At 48.8% G+C, this 15,535-nt stretch overlaps 1 protein-coding gene across 1 annotated transcript in view; it reads left to right on the forward strand.

Moving 5' to 3' along the window:
• The window catches only part of ALKBH5 (alkB homolog 5, RNA demethylase), a 30,142-nt gene that overhangs the window by 7,686 nt on the left and 6,921 nt on the right, over window positions 1-15,535 (forward strand). The window contains exon 2 of the mRNA XM_017854206.1: window positions 5,083-5,163. Within this exon, the coding sequence (XP_017709695.1) occupies window positions 5,083-5,163 (81 nt within the window). The remainder of the gene's footprint in view (window positions 1-5,082; window positions 5,164-15,535) is intronic.

Here is a 15,535-nt window from a genome sequence, read left to right on the forward strand (position 1 = left end):
TGGTGGGCACCTGTAGTCCCAGCTACTCGGGAGGCTGAGGCAGGAGAATGGCGTGAACCCGGGAGGCGGAGCTTGCAGTGAGCTGAGATCGCGGCCACCGCACTCCAGCCTGGGCGACAGAGCGAGACTCCGTCTCAAAAAAAAAAAGGTGGCCGAGTGAGGTGGCTCACGCCTGTAATCCCAGCACTTTGGGAGGCCAAGGCGGGTGGATCACAAGGTCAGGAGCTCAAGACCATCCTGGCTAACACGGTGAAACCCCGTCTCTACTAAAAACAAAAAATTAGCCGGACCTGATGGTGGGCACCTGTAGTCCCAGCTACTCGGGAGGCTGAGGCAGGAGAATGGCGTGAACCCGGGAGGCGGAGCTTGCAGTGAGCTGAGATCGCGGCCACCGCACTCCAGCCTGGGCGACAGAGCGAGACTCCGTCTCAAAAAAAAAAAGGTGGCCGAGTGAGGTGGCTCACGCCTGTAATCCCAGCACTTTGGGAGGCCAAGGCGGGTGGATCACAAGGTCAGGAGCTCAAGACCATCCTGGCTAACACGGTGAAACCCCGTCTCTACTAAAAACAGAAAAAATTAGCCGGACCTGGTGGTGGGCACCTGTAGTCCCAGCTACTCGGGAGGCTGAGGCAGGAGAATGGCGTGAACCCGGGAGGCGGAGCTTGCAGTGAGCTGAGATCGCGGCCACCGCACTCCAGCCTGGGCGACAGAGCGAGACTCCGTCTCAAAAAAAAAAAAAGTTTTTCAGACACCTTATTTAAGTTGCACCTAATCTTCTGAGGAGGGGCTTACTGTGATCTTTGTTTTGCAGAGGCAGAAACAGTTCTAAGTGGTAGAATAGTTCAGCTCAACACACATTTCATTTAGTGTCACTGTGCAGGGATGAGTAAGGCCTTTGAAGAGCTTTGTCTTGAAAGGAAGACATAATTTCCACAAGGCCAGATGGAGTAGCAGAGAGGCATGAAAGGGTGTGGTTGAGCAGTGTCGGGGGAACCCAGTCTGAGGAGTCAGGGAAAGGCTCCCGGAAGAGGACATAGACATGTCAGCTCTTTTGAGAGTCACTCTGAGGTATAGGACTAGTGGATGACATGTGCAACATACTAGTCAATGCTGCTAGGGCTGGGGGCTCAGCCCAGGCAGGGAGCAGGCAAGCCGGACAGCATAAGGTATTTCCTCCTTTCCTTTCCCTGTGAAAATAAAAGAGCAAGAGGTCCTGGAACTTTTCATGCCAGCAGTAGGGCTGGACCCAGGGCATATTAAGTTGCAAGCTGGCAGACTGAGACTTTCAATTTCTCTTGTAGCAAGTAGGTTCCTTAATAGTAAATAATGCCCTGTGGTGTCTGCTCGACACTTTGTGAGATTGGCCAGGAGAGCTTCCCTTAATCAGGACTTGAAGCTCATGTTGCCAGAGCAGCCGGATACTCTGAGGAAGGGTCAGTGGGCTGTGTCATAGCTGCTAGGAAGTTCTAGAAGACCAGTACTAATGAGCCTTCCAGGTTGTGTCAGTGCCAAAGTCATTTTTGTGGGCCTGTGCAGCCCTACCTCCACACTAGTTCTTCCAAGGCCTGGGCTCCATGGCAGGAACCTGACATGGCTTATTGTGTGTTCTAGAGCCCCTTGGGGGATGGGGTCAGGGAGCATGTGGACAGTCAAGCTTTGACAAACATCTGGATTTGCTCCAGAACTGCATTAAGAAAAGTGGTTCCTTGTTGGAGATGGGAAGTCAGGGCCCTTGGTTATGTGTATAGCCAAGGCAAACAGATTGATAACACTTGTCAGTGGCAGGGAAGGTTGCCTGTAGCCAGCGCCACAGATTCAGGACTTAGAAATGTGCCTTTGGGGCCGAGCACAGTGGCTCACGCCTGTAATCCCAGCACTTTGGAAGGCTGAGGTGGGTGGATCACGTGCCGTTAGGAGTTCGAGACCAGCCTGGCCAACATGGGGAAACCATCTTCACTAAACATACAAAAATTAGCTGGGTGTGGTGTACACACCTGTAGTCCCAGTTACTTGGGGGGCTGAGGCAGGAGAATCGCTTGAACCTGGGAGGTGGAGGTTACAGTGAGCCAAGATTGTGCCACTGCACTCCAGCCTGGGCAACAGAGTGAGACTCTGTCTTTAAAAAAAAAAAAAAAAAAGTGCCTTTGGGACCTTTGACAGCTCTTTGGGAAAGTCCTGTGTGTATATATGGGACGGTCTTGCAGTCTAGACCCCCATTCCTCCAGTGTGGAATGATAAAGGCATGGGATGAGAACTAGACTTCCTAGCTCTGGAAATGGGGCCCAGGAGGCCCCCACTACTGGCAGATCCCTGCAGGGGGAGCCCAGACCGTGTCTCTTTGAGACCCTGAATCCAGGGCTCTGGCTTGCCCCAGGATAGTCCAGGGCCCTCTGACTTTTGTCAGAGTGCTCAGTAAAGATTGTAGGGTGTCAGGCACCCTGCATTATCTGACTTAATTCTCGCAACAGCCCTGCGGGTAGGCCTCTCACCACCCCTTTCCAGAAGTGTCAATCATGTAGTCATATAATGCTGCTGTTCTGCCTCGAAGGGAGAAGGCCCTGTCCCCGTTTTTAAAATCTTGTAATCTTAGTAGCAGCAAAAGAACAGCTAAATTATAAAGCATAACAAGATGAATACCCAAGAACCTACTGTTTTCCTTATTACAGATGAAGAAACTGTACAGGTTTTTAGGTTCAGCATGTGATTTAACAAAGGTCACAAAGCTAGTAGGAGACAAGCTCACATTTGAACCTGGGTCTCTTCAACTCCCTAACTCCTGTGTGATTCTTCTGATTGTGGGCTGATGAGTATTAATAGGTATTATTTGAGAGAAGGTTCTTTGGTCAGTGCTCAAACAAATTCAGTGGATTCTTTTGCTGTAGTGATTCTCATGTGCTTTAAGTAATGCTTTTTGAAACTCTCATCAGTATTTTACAATTGATTTCACTATAGACATTTGTCCACTGTCGTGTGTGTGTGTGTGTGTGTGTGTGTGTGTGTGTGAGAGAGAGAGACAGAGTCTCACTCTGTCACCCAGACTGGAGTGCAGTGGCACTATCTCAGCTCACTGCAACCTCCACCTCCTGGGTTCAGCCATTGTCCTGCCTCAGTCTCCGCAGTAGCTGGGATTACAGGCACCTGCCATCATGCCTGGCTAATTTTTGTAGAGACGGGGTTTCACCATGTTGGCCAGACTGGTCAGGTTATGAACTCCTAACCTCAGGCAACACACCCACCTTGGCTTCCCAAGGTGCTGGGATTACAGGTGTGAGCCACAGTGCCCAGCCTGTCCACTGTCTCTTATGGGACTGGTGTTCATGGAGAAAATTTTGAAAATTCTTGTCTAGGAGCATCTTGAGGGAGAAGGTGTGGAATCTATAAAATAGAGGTTTGGGCCAGGCATGGTGGCTCACATCTGTAATCCCAGCACTTTGGGAGGCCGAGGCAGGCGGATCACGAGGTCAGGGGTTCAAGACCAGCCTAACTAACATAGTGCAACCCCATCTCTACTGAAAATAACAAACATTAGACACACGTGGTGGCGCGTGTCTGTAGTCCCAGCTACTCAGGAGGCTGAGGCAGGAGAATCGCTTGAACCCGGGAGCAGAGGTTGCAGTGAGCCGAGACTGTGCCACTGCACTCCAGCCTGGGTGACAGAGCGAGACTCTGTCTCCAAAAAAAAAAAATTAAGTAAAATAAAGGTGTGTTCTGTCCCCAGCATGAGCTCAAATCAGATTTCCAAATCAGAGGTGCCTCCTTAAGGCTGAGCCTGAAGCAGTCTGACTTTTTATCTCTTACTGGCTCTTGCATTCAGTTATTAGATCTGAGGTTTGGCCAGCCTCGCCATCTTGAGGGGTCCTTTCCAGGCCTGCAGTGTTTTAAGTTTGTGTCTGTATAACTAGCCTTTGAGAAGGGAGCTGATCAGTATCCATGAGAGAAGGGTTTGTGGTACAGGGGCAGGTAGGGAAACTAAGCCATACTTGTCCTACTAGGCCTGTGGCTGAGTGAGTTTCTGGGCGTGTAGAACTGCTGCAGCTCAGTAGAGTAACTTGGAGTGGGAGTGTCTTGTGGCTGCTGTGCTTCCAGTGATAGCATGTAAGGGGCTTTGGAAGCTCGGAGCTTGCTTCCAGAGTTTCAAATTGGAATGAGCTAGCTGAGAAGGGGACAGTCATACCCACATTAGTTGGTCTCTGAGCAGTTTTAAAAGTCATATAACTTGTTGAAAATAGATACCAGAGTATGACAGAAATCCTTTTTTTTTTTTTTTTTTGAGACGGAGTCTCCCTCTGTTGCCCAGGTACAGTGGTGTGATCTCGGCTCACTGCAACCTCTGCCTCCTGGGTTCAAGCGATTCTCCTGCCTCAGCCTCCTGAGTAGCTGGGATTATAGGCGCCTGCCACCACTCCTGGCTAATTTTTGTATTTTTAGTAGAGACAGGGTTTCGCCATGTTGGCCGGGCTAGTCTTGAACTCCTGACTTCAGGTGATCTGCCCACCTCGGCCTCCCAGAGTGCTAGGCTTACAGTCGTGAGCCACCATGCCCAGCTGGAAATTCTTAAAATATTCAGACACAGCTGTCTTCAAAATTTTGGATCCCCCCAAAAGGAGACTTCAAGTAAACACTCTGTTTTGGAATGAGGCAGTGGTAGCTCTCCCTGGTGACTCAGTGCTATCAGTGGCTGCCTTGGCTTTCTCTACCTGCTAAAGGGAGGGAGAATGAGGAGAAGATGCAGTGTACTCTCTGGAGTACCCTTTTTAAAAAGGGCTCCTGGCATGTTCAGGGAGAGACTTGCTTTGGACCTCTGCCTAAAGTGGTCAAGGGGTCTCCTTTGCCTCATACCAGGTTTTTCCTTGAGTATTACAGTCTCTTGGCAAAAGCATCCTGGAGCTTAATATGATACTCCCTTCCAAACCTTTATTTTACTTAATTTTTTTTTTTCCCTTCCATGTAGATCCTTGAAACTCAAGTAATGAGTAGAGAGCAGCCATAAGACCTAGGCCATGTTCCTGTCCTGTTATATCCCCCAGGAACTTCGGTTGTCTGTCTACTCTTCATGGTCACATGTTCTGTGTTTCTTTTCAGTGGATATGCTGCTGATGAAATCACTCACTGCATACGGCCTCAGGACATCAAGGAGCGCCGAGCAGTCATCATCCTCAGGAAGTAAGTGCCTTGATGTCTGACTTTCTGCCTTACCTGCAGGCCTCTCTGGAGATGTAGCTCTGGGTCCACTTAGAACTCAGCTCCTGTGTATCAGTGGCGTGGCAGACTGGAGAGCAGAACTGTTAAGTTGTCTTACTTTTTATTTGAATCCTGTGAGGATAAAGTTGTTTTGTCTTTTTATCAGAAAATTAAGTTCTCTGACTATTTAGGGAGTTTAGGACTGAGCAAAAGCATATACTCCCAATATTTGTGGGTATAATCTTGAGACAAGATTTGGGCAACATTCTTCCAAACTTCACTCCACACCTTAGCCTCTATTCCTCACCTCCTTGGTCCTTATTTGTCACATGTATTCTTGGTGATTATTTTTAGACTATGTCTTTAGCAGCCTGCTTTAAAAATGCCTGGGTTTTCACTGCTGGGAAGAACAGGGAGTGAAAAGAGGAGACAAGGGTGGGAGGTTAGGATGTAGTATTCAGCAGAATCATGGCTTGTGGCTCTTCTCTGGGGAGGGAATTGGATATGCTATTTAACATCAACAAACCTGGCTTCACCAGCATTTATTTCTTAGACGGAGTTAGTGGAAGAAGCCATAGCCCTACAGACATTGGCTCAAGACAAGCCTGCCCCACCGCCCACCCTGCTTTTTTTTTTTTTTTTTTTTTAAAAAAAGTCTTACTCTTGCTCAGGCTGGAATACAGTGGTGCCATTGTAGCTCACTGCATCCTCAAAGTCCTGGACTCAAGTTATCTTCCTGCTTCAGCCTCCCTAATAGCTAGGACAACAGGCATATGCCACCATACCTGGTTCAAGCCTGCCTTTTGAAAAGAGTCCCAGAGAGGATAGGTGATTGCCCAGAGTCATAGAAGTCAGTGAGCAGAGCAAAACAAGTCTTGACACATAACACTTGCTGTCTTTCTTCTTTCTTCCTTCCTTCTTTTTATTAAACTTTATTTTTTAGAATAGTTTTAGATTTATAGACAATTGTGATAGTACAGAGTTCCCATGTACTCTGCATCCCATTTCACCTATTTAATTTTTTATTAGTATATTAACTAAAGTCCCTACTTTATTTCGATTTCCTTACATTTTTCCTAACGTCCTTTTTCTATCCCAAGATCATCCTACATTACATTTAGTCGACATATCCTCTTAGACTCCTCTTGGCTGTAACAGTTTCTCAGACTTTGCCTTATTCCTTTTTTTTTTGTTTGAGACAGGGTCTCGCTCTATTGCCTAGATTGGAATGCAGTGGCGCCATCTCGGCTCACTGCAACCTCTGCCTGCCAGGTTCAAGTGATTTTGTGCCTCAGCCTTCTGAGTAGCTGGAACTATAGGCGTGTGCCACAACACCCAGCTAACTTTTTAAATTTTTTCGTGCAGACGTTGGCCAGGCTGGTCTCTAACTTCTAACTTCAAGTGGTTCGCCTGCCTTGGCCTCCCAGAGTGCTGGGATTACAGGTGTGAGCCACCGCACCCGGCCTGCCTTATTCTTGAAGATATTGACTGGTTAGATATTGTATAGAACATCTCTCAATTGGGATTTGTCTAATGTTTTTATGGTAAAGTGCATGCCATTTTTACTACATACCAAGAATACATACTATCAATGTAACTTATCGCTATTGATATTGATCACCTGGCTGATGCACTGTTTGTCAGGTTTTCTACTGTAAAATTACTGTTTTTGCTTGTCCATACTGTACCCTTAGGAAGGAGGTCACCATGCATGCCCACAGTTAGAGTGTGGGAGTTAGCACCATCTCCTTGAGGGGAAGCATCCAGGTGAATTATTTAGAATTCTTCTGCAGGGGGATTGGTCTGCTCTCCCTCATTTATTCAGTCATTTATTTATGTAAGTATAATTTTATATAAGTACGGACTTCTGGGAATTTATTTTATGCCCAGATTGTTCCAGCTTTGGTCATTGGGAATTTTCTCTGGCTCATCAACTTTAGTCAGTAAACAATAACTTTGGCCTCCTGGTCCTTTGGGCCCTTAACTCCAGAATAATGTAGTGGTGAAGTCTCTTTGGTGTGGCTTTGCCACTTTGTCAAGTCAAAACTTTTAGTCTGTTTTAACTATAGTAGATGGGTATGATCCATACCTGTTCAACAGTCCTATGGTACAGGCAGAGCACTGAACACATATGGGAGCTCCAGAAACTTGGGTCGACTTGGTGGTTGGCAGCCTTTCTTTTCTAGCCTAAGACTATTTGAGGCTGGGCGCGGTGGCTCAAGCCTGTAATCCCAGCACTTTGGGAGGCCGAGACGGGTGGATCACGAGGTCAGGAGATCAAGACCATCCTGGCGAACACGGTGAAACCCCTCTCTACTAAAAAATACAAAAAACTAGCTGGGCGAGGTGGCGGGCGCCTGTGGTCCCAGCTACTCGGGAGGCTGAGCCAGGAGAATGGTGTGAACCTGGGAGGCGGAGCTTGCAGTGAGCTGAGATCCGGCCACTGCACTCCAGCCTGGGCGACAGAGCAAGACTCCATCTCAAAAAAAAAAGACTATTCCCAGAATTTGCCAGAGGAAGGGAAGGGTTTTTATCTGCCTTCTACTTTATTTTTCTGTGATTCCCAGCACAGGCCAGAACTCAAGAAATAATGGAGTCCAGAGTGTAGCTCTCTTTCAGCCTCTCCTCCACAGTCACTTCTTCTCAGGCTGTATCTGGTACCTCCAACTGCAGCCAGGGATGGGTGGCCTGCCTAGGCCAGGAACCTAGAGAAGAACTTCTAATGTTATATAGAACCAGAGCAGTAACTTCCCAAGTGTTCCTCTCATCTTCTCATAATAGCTTATTTTGGGGAAATCTTAACTAGATATGCAGGTGGTAGTGGCCGTAGCTGGAGTGTCAGTCTTCTAACTGCTACTTTTTTCTTGAAGGGTGACTCCCATACCTGGCCGCCCAGTCTAGCTGAGTCAGATGCTCCTCAGCACAGCTAAGAGTCTGCATCGTTAATCAGCTCCCTGGGAAGCTTTTTAGCCAGCTGGGCCCCTGGCAGTGGCTTGACCTTGGGAATGGCTGTTGTTGCGTGACTGAGACTCTTCTACCTTCTGACTTGAGTGGGCCCAGGAACCATTCACAGACTGGGCTGGAGGGCAGAAGCACAGCTTTGGTGTAAGGGGACTGGAGAAGAGTGGGAGGATGTTCCAGCTTCCCCGGGCAGCTGAGCTGGGGAAGTGTACAACTGTGGGGAGCTCTAAAGTATCTGCAGCTCCTATAATAGTTCATGGACTTGTGTCGTGGACTCTTGTAGTAGTGTGGCCTCCACTGGGAATACCTTCTCATCTAACATGTTCATCTTCTAATTCATATCCCAACTCCCCAGATAACCTGCGTGATAACCAACTCCTCAAATAACCTAGTCATTCTTCATCGCTCAGATTGACCATTTTGACATGCAGAAAGCATCATATAAAAAGCCCTTTAGCATTTTAGCATCACCTAAAGCCCTTTCAGCACACATGCAGACACATACACACACCCCTGTTTGGACTGTCATAGCTCATATGCTTGCCATTGTGAATTTTCAAGTCTGTATTCTGTAGGAGTAAGGAGATCCTTGTTCATCTGGGGCCTAGTATGAAGTGCAGCCCAGAAGAGGCATCAACTAGTGTGGAGAACAATTCAGGCCAGTGAGGAGCAGGTCTAGAGTAGCTACATGGGCTTGTCTTGGGAAAGGACAGGTTGTGACAGGTTAAAAAGGGGGAGCCTCTTGGCCCAGGCATTGCCCAGAGATAAGTAGGATGTGGTCTCGGAAGATAACTGGCTGGGTTTGATGTCTTCTGGTGAGGTTGTGTTACAGTGGGTAGAATCTGGGCACTGAGCCTGGCCCTGATTATGGTAGAGGAGTTAAGAGCCTGTCCTGCCTTCTCATAAGTTGAGATAAAGATTGCACAGGCTGCTGGGGGAGACCCTGGGAACTCTGTCACCAGCTCAGGTCAGTCAGAGCTGGAAAGGTCTTTCTAAGGGCCTCGTGGAAGGAAATGGGTGGGCGGCTGCCAAGTGCTTTCTGGTTGGACAGAATGCAGGTTCTGTGAACATGGGTGGTGCCAAGTCTTCGTGCACATGTGCCCTTGTTTCTCACAGGGAGGCTGGAAGTGACCCTTTAAGAGCCTCCCCAGAGTGGAATCCTCAGACTGTCCCTTGGTGTTATAATGTTTGATCTCACAACTTAGCCAGTAAATGGCTGAGTGAGACCTGGAACCTGGGTCTTGTGGTTCCTTGGTGGTTTGCACAGTGGAGTACCCCAAGTCCCGCCCTTTCCCCCAGTGTGTCACTGGGATGGATGCTTTGAGTTAGGAAACTGGAGCTCAGATATAGAAGGGCTTTCTTGCCTCTACTGTGCAAGTAGAGAATTACGTTGATTGGGGAGAGTGTTATGAGTATGTAGGGGGCACTCTACAGAGAGTGGGGTGAGGCAGCAGCTACAGGCTAGTCGGCTCTTTGAGGTGCTTCAGCACCCCCAAACTTCCCTGAATGTTGCTGTCTCCCATCCGACCGATCGCAAGCCGCACCAACTTGCAAGTCTTTTCTTTGTAATTGTTGGTAACCCTGGAAGGGGAAGCTGGACCTAACCTTACTGGAGGTGTGGTTAAAGTTCTAGATTACTAGTTAGATAACCAAGAGGCTGACAAACTTATTGGGTATAATAATTCATTTGTGAGGGGAGTCTTCCAGTTTTTCCATGATTCCCTAGTACTCCTGCACTAGTGCACTCTGTGCTTCTGCTCCTGGTGGGCTTTGCTAGCTGCCCTGTGCCAAGCATCCACGTACTAACCCTGAAACTAGAAGGTGTGAACTCTGTTTGGAAAGGGGCTCAGATAGGAAGTGAGCTGTCTCAGGTCATCTTGCTAGTTGGAATGACCTTTGAGCAGGGATTTCTGACTTGAGGGAAACATCAAGTATCTACTATGTACAAGGCACTTGAGGTGGGCACCGCAGGAAATTTAGTGCCCCCTTGGTGCTTCACATGTAATAAGTTTGCACTTTGCATGCCATTCCAACACAAAGCCGAGGTGTGAAAGGTATAAAAGCACAGGGTATTCTCTGCAGGCCCTGCAAAAACCCAGAAACCCAGGTCGGGCGTGGTGGCTCGCACCCGTAATCCCAGCACTTTGGGAGGGCGAGGCAGGTGGATCACCTAAGGTCAAGAGTTCAAGACCAGCCTGACTAACATGATGAAAATACTAAAAATACAAGAATTAGTTGGGCATAGTCATAGGTGTCTGTGATCCCAGATACTTGGGAGGCTGAGGCAGGACAACCGCTTGAACCCGGGAGGCGGAGGTTGCAGTGAGCCGAGATCGCACCGTTGCACTCCAGCCTGGGAGACAGAGCAAGACTCTGTCTCAAAAAAAAAAAAAAATTACATCCAGCTTAGCAGGAGGGAGGGTAAAGGCGAGCTTGGTAGATCTGGCCCCTGAACTAGAAATTGCTAGCCAGGCAGAAGTGGTAAACTCAAAGGCTAGGAGGCAGGGAAATACAGGGGACTTACGTAGATGAGGAATGAAAGAGGGAAGGAGGCCTTACTTAGGTCAACATTGATTCTCAAGAGGTGGCTTAGGGGTCTTCAGGGCCTTTAGTTGGTGACTAGGGCACCCAATCCCTTGGTTTCTAGGAGGCCCTCAGGATTGCACTGTGAGACTGGTATTCTTGAGATTGGTACTCTCCAGGTAACCAGATAAAGTGGCACAAAGCAGCATATATAGCCCATTTATTTGCTTTTGGTCAAGTGGAACTCAGCTCAGAGTGATCTGAAGCTGGGAAAAGCAGCTGGAGATCCCTTTGCCAAGTGGTAACCTAAGCTGATGTGTGCTAGGCTCTGTGCTAGTGCCTGGAATGGGGTTTGTATGGGTTCCTATTCTCTTTTGTCCTTTGGGAAAAGGCAGACATTTAGCATCTCACCAGGAACTGGTCAAAGAAGACTTTCCAGAGAAGTGCCACCTGAAGGTAGTCAAGGATGCTTGCGCCTTAGCCAGCATAGAAGGAGGCTCAGGGGCAAAGGTAGTTCAGTCAGAAGAGATGCTCTTTACAGAGGCTTTGGAGTCCAGGAACTCTGTTCTGGAGCATAGAATAGATAAGGAGTGGAGGACTTGATACACTGGCCTAGGACAGAAAAAACTTCACGCTGTGTAGAGAGATGTTGAGGGTGCTGGGGAGCCATGGAGGCATGTGAGAGATTGTAGGAAGCTGAGCTCAGTAGCTTACTTGATCATTAGATCCACAGAGTTCGAGGAGTCAGGAGGAGACCCTCCCTGAGAGCAGAGCAATCTGAAGGTGAGGCTGAGTGGATGGATGAACAGTGGAAGGAAATGGAGGTCTCACTCTGGACTTCATTCCTCAGCAGTGGGATGAGGGGTGCCTAGCTCTTGGTTTCTCTGACCAGGGCTTCATGTTGCTCCTTTGTCCATGATTTGTGTCTCCTGTGGTTAGACTTAGCTCACATTTGTTCCCTAGTTCAGTAAGTCTGTGTCCACATGTATACACCCTGCCCTTTTGGCAGCCTGATTGTTCTGATGTGTCTGTGGCCTGCCCAAGGAATATAGGTACAATGGGATCACCAGGGAGGTGACAAACTTGGGCTTCTGCCCTGGCTCTGCCACTCGTCTCCACATGCAATCTTACCTGAGCACCTGTAAATTGGGCAGTTGTGGTTAAACTTGTGAATGCTAGGTGGTCTTCTAAACTCCTCCTGGCTGGGTGCGGTGACTTGCACTTGTAATCCCAGCACTTTGGGAGGCCAAGGTGGACGGATCACCTGAGCTCGGGAATTTGAGACCACCCTGGGCAACATGATGAAACCCCATCTCTACTAAAATACAAAAAATTAGCCGGACATGGTAGCACGCGCCTGTAGTCCCAGCTACTTGGGAGGCCGAGGCACGAGAATCACTTGACCCCAGGAGGCAGAGGTTGCAGTGATCTAAGATTGCGCCACTGCACTCTAGCTTGGGTTACAGAGTGAGACTCCATCTTAGATAGATAGATGGATAGATTAATTAGCTGGATTAGATGGATTAGATCAGATAGATAGATAGATAGATAGATTAATTAGCTGGATTAGATGGATTAGATCAGATAGATAGATAGATAGATAGATAGATAGATAGATAGATAGACAGACTCCATCTCAGGTAGATAGATAGATTGCACCACTGCACTCCAGCTTGGGCTACAGAGTGAGACTCCATCTCAGATAGATAGATAGACAGATAGATAAGATAGATAACCAGGTGTGGTAGATAGATAGATAGATAGATAACCAGGTGTGGTAGCATATACCTGTAGTCTGAGCTACTCGTGAGCCTGAGGCAGGAGGATTGCTTGAGCCCAGGAAGTCAAGGCTGCAGTGAGCTGTAATCCCATCCCTGCACTCCAGGCTGGATGACAGAGTAAGACCTTGTTTCAAAGAAAGTAAATGGCTGACAGCCGGGCGTGGTGGCTCACGCCTGTAATCCTAGCACTTTGGGAGGCCGAGGCGGGCGGATCACGAGGTCAGGAGATCGAGACCATCCTGGCGAACACGGTGAAACCCCGTCTCTACTAAAATACAAAAAAATTAGCTGGGCGTGGTGGCGGGCGCCTGTAGTCCCAGCTTCTCGGGAGGCTGAGGCAGGAGAATGGCGTGAACCTGGGAGGCGATGGAGCTTGCAGTGAGCGGAGATCGCGCCACTGCATTCCAGCCTGAGAGACAGAGTGAGACTCCGTCTCAAAAAAAAAAACAGTAATTAGCTGAACGCAGTGGCTCAAGCCTGTAATCCCAGCACTTTGGGGAGGCCAAAGCGGGCAGATCACGAGGTCAGGAGATCGAGACCATCCTGGCTAACACGACGAAACCCTGTCTCTACTAAAAATACAGAAAAAATCAGCTGGGCGTGGTGGGCGGGTGCCTGTCGTCCCAGCTACTCGGGAGGCTGAGGCAGGAGAATGGCATGAACCCGGGAGGCAGAGGTTGCAGTGAGCCAAGATTGCACCACAGCACTCCAACCTGGGTGACAGAGTGAGACTCTGTCTCCAAAAAACAAAAAAGCTGATGTTGGCAGGAGGCTGGTGGAAGATGGGTGGGGAGAGTCCTGTGAGGGGAGTGGGTACTATTGCAGGAAAGCCAGCGAGGTACAGGCCTGAGCTTTGTGGGAGTTTGATTCTCAAAGGTGCTGGAGCTTAGACCTTAGCTCTAGGGAACCAGGTCACTAAATACCCAAGAGGATGCTTGGACAGGCCCACAACACTGGTCTCTGCCTCACTTTGTTGGAAAGCCAGGCTTTTAGCACAAGGTTGACTGGTAAAGGTGGAGCCAGAAGTTAGAGAGTAGTTGGTAGCTGGCTGAGGACCGCCTTCGCTCCAGGGTCATTGTGGCCTGAGTGCAGGCTGGTTTACCATCTTCCCAGAAATGGTGGCCCTGCCACCTGCACAGTGCTCTCTTGCACTGAGGAGGGCCCACCAGCACTTTATTTTTTAATTAAAAAAATTAGGGCCGGGTGCGGTGGCTCATGCCTGTAATCCCAAGCACTTTGGGAGACTGAGGCAGGCAGATCACGAGGCCAAGAGATCAAAACCATCAGGCCAACATGGTGAAACCCTGTCTCTCCTAAAAATACAAAAATTAGCTGGGCATGGTGGCATGCGCCTGTAGTCCCAGCTACTCAGGAGTCTGAGGCAGCAGAATTGCCTGAACCTGGGAGGCGGAGGTGCAGTGAGCCGAGATCGTGCCACTGCAGTCTAGCCTGGAGACAGAGCAAGACTGTTTAAAAAAAAAAAAAAAAAAAAAAATTGGGACAAGGTCTTACTTTGTTGCCCGGGTTGGTCTGAAACTCCTGGCTTTAAGTAATCCTTCTACCTTGACCTCCCAAAGTGCTGGGATTACAAGTGTGAGCCACTGTGCCTGGCCCCACCTGCGCTTTAGAGGCCATTACGGAGTAGTAGGTGGACTTTGTGACTCAAGCTAGTGATTTGCTCTGGGATTTAGCTCTGCTTTCCAATCCCTGCAGGGAGAATAATTCACCTCAGCAGCTTCTCTGCAGGACCTAGGATCGGATCAACTCCCTCCCTTCCCTTAGGTTCACACATTAGTGCTACAGCCATCCTTTGTTGTGACCTCCCTTGTCCCTGCTTTGTCCTGACACTGTAGGTGACCACTCTGGGTATCATGGTCAACCCCCACCTCACATGCCCAAGGTGCCTTGCTCTGACCTTTGAATACCTACTCTGATCTGTAAGGCAGGTCTTCATTCCTGTTATTACCTGAAGAGGCCTGGGTCCAGACCTTACTGCTAGAACTGGGCCTCCTGAATCCGAATTTGTGGCTCTCTCTGCTAAACCCTGAAGATCTGGCTTGCACCATGAGAATTGGTTGCCTTTTAACTGGGGCATGTTCTGAAGTTAAGCTACTGGTAGGCACTGGGCTTGGAGTCAAGCTCTAGCCTGGCATCCTGCAGCTTAGTGGATTTTTGGAAGTGTGGGGAGGGCAGGAGCTTCTCCAACTGTTACGAGATGTGACAGTCCCAGGGGATGTGTGAAGAGCTCTCATTTTGGTGGCTCTGCTTTTCTCTTACCATCCATCATTCCCCCAAAGAAACAACTCCAGAGTGCCCCCACCAGGGCTTCACTGGGGCTTTTGGAGCACACAGGGACCTTCCTTCGCTGAACCATGGGCTCCCTGGCACCTATAGGGTCTTAGCTTTATGGATACTAGAGGAGGGACTTTCTTCAGTGAGGCCCTTAGAGTTCTTTAAGTCAAGCATAATGGCTAACGTTTAGTCTGATCTCTGCCACCTGGACCTCTCAACTTGGTGGCACAACGCCTGGTAAAGAAAAGGTCATTGGGCCAGGTGCGGTGGCTCACGCCTGTAATTCCAGCACTTTGGGAAGCCAAGACGGGCAGATCACCTGAGGTTGGGAGTTCGAGACCAGCCTGACCAACATGGAGAAACCCTATCTTTACTAAAAATACAAAATTAGCCGGGCGTGGGGGCACATACCTGTAATCCCAGCTACTCGGGAGGCTGAGGCAGGAGAATGGCATGAACCCAGGAGGTGGAGCTTGCAGTGAGCCGAAGATTGCCCCACTACACTCCAGCCTGAGGGGACAGAGCAAGACTCCATCTCAAAAAAAAAAAAAAAAAAAAAAAAAAAAACAAGAACCCCCCCAGGAAAAAAGGGGGGACCCCTTCCCCCCAAAAAAAAAAAAAAAAAAAGCATTAGCAGGGCATGGTGGCCCAGGCCTGTAGTACTAGCTCCTTGGCAGGCTTGGGCAGGAGCATCACTTGAGCCTAGGAGTTCAATGGTGCAGTGAGTTGTGTTCATACCACTGCCCTCCAGACTGGGCCACAGAGCAAAACACGACTTTTTTTTTTTTTTTTTTTTT

Source organism: Rhinopithecus bieti, unplaced genomic scaffold, assembly GCF_001698545.2.
Source record: "Rhinopithecus bieti isolate Rb0 unplaced genomic scaffold, ASM169854v2 scaffold_37555, whole genome shotgun sequence".
NCBI classification, from domain to species: domain Eukaryota; kingdom Metazoa; phylum Chordata; class Mammalia; order Primates; family Cercopithecidae; genus Rhinopithecus; species Rhinopithecus bieti.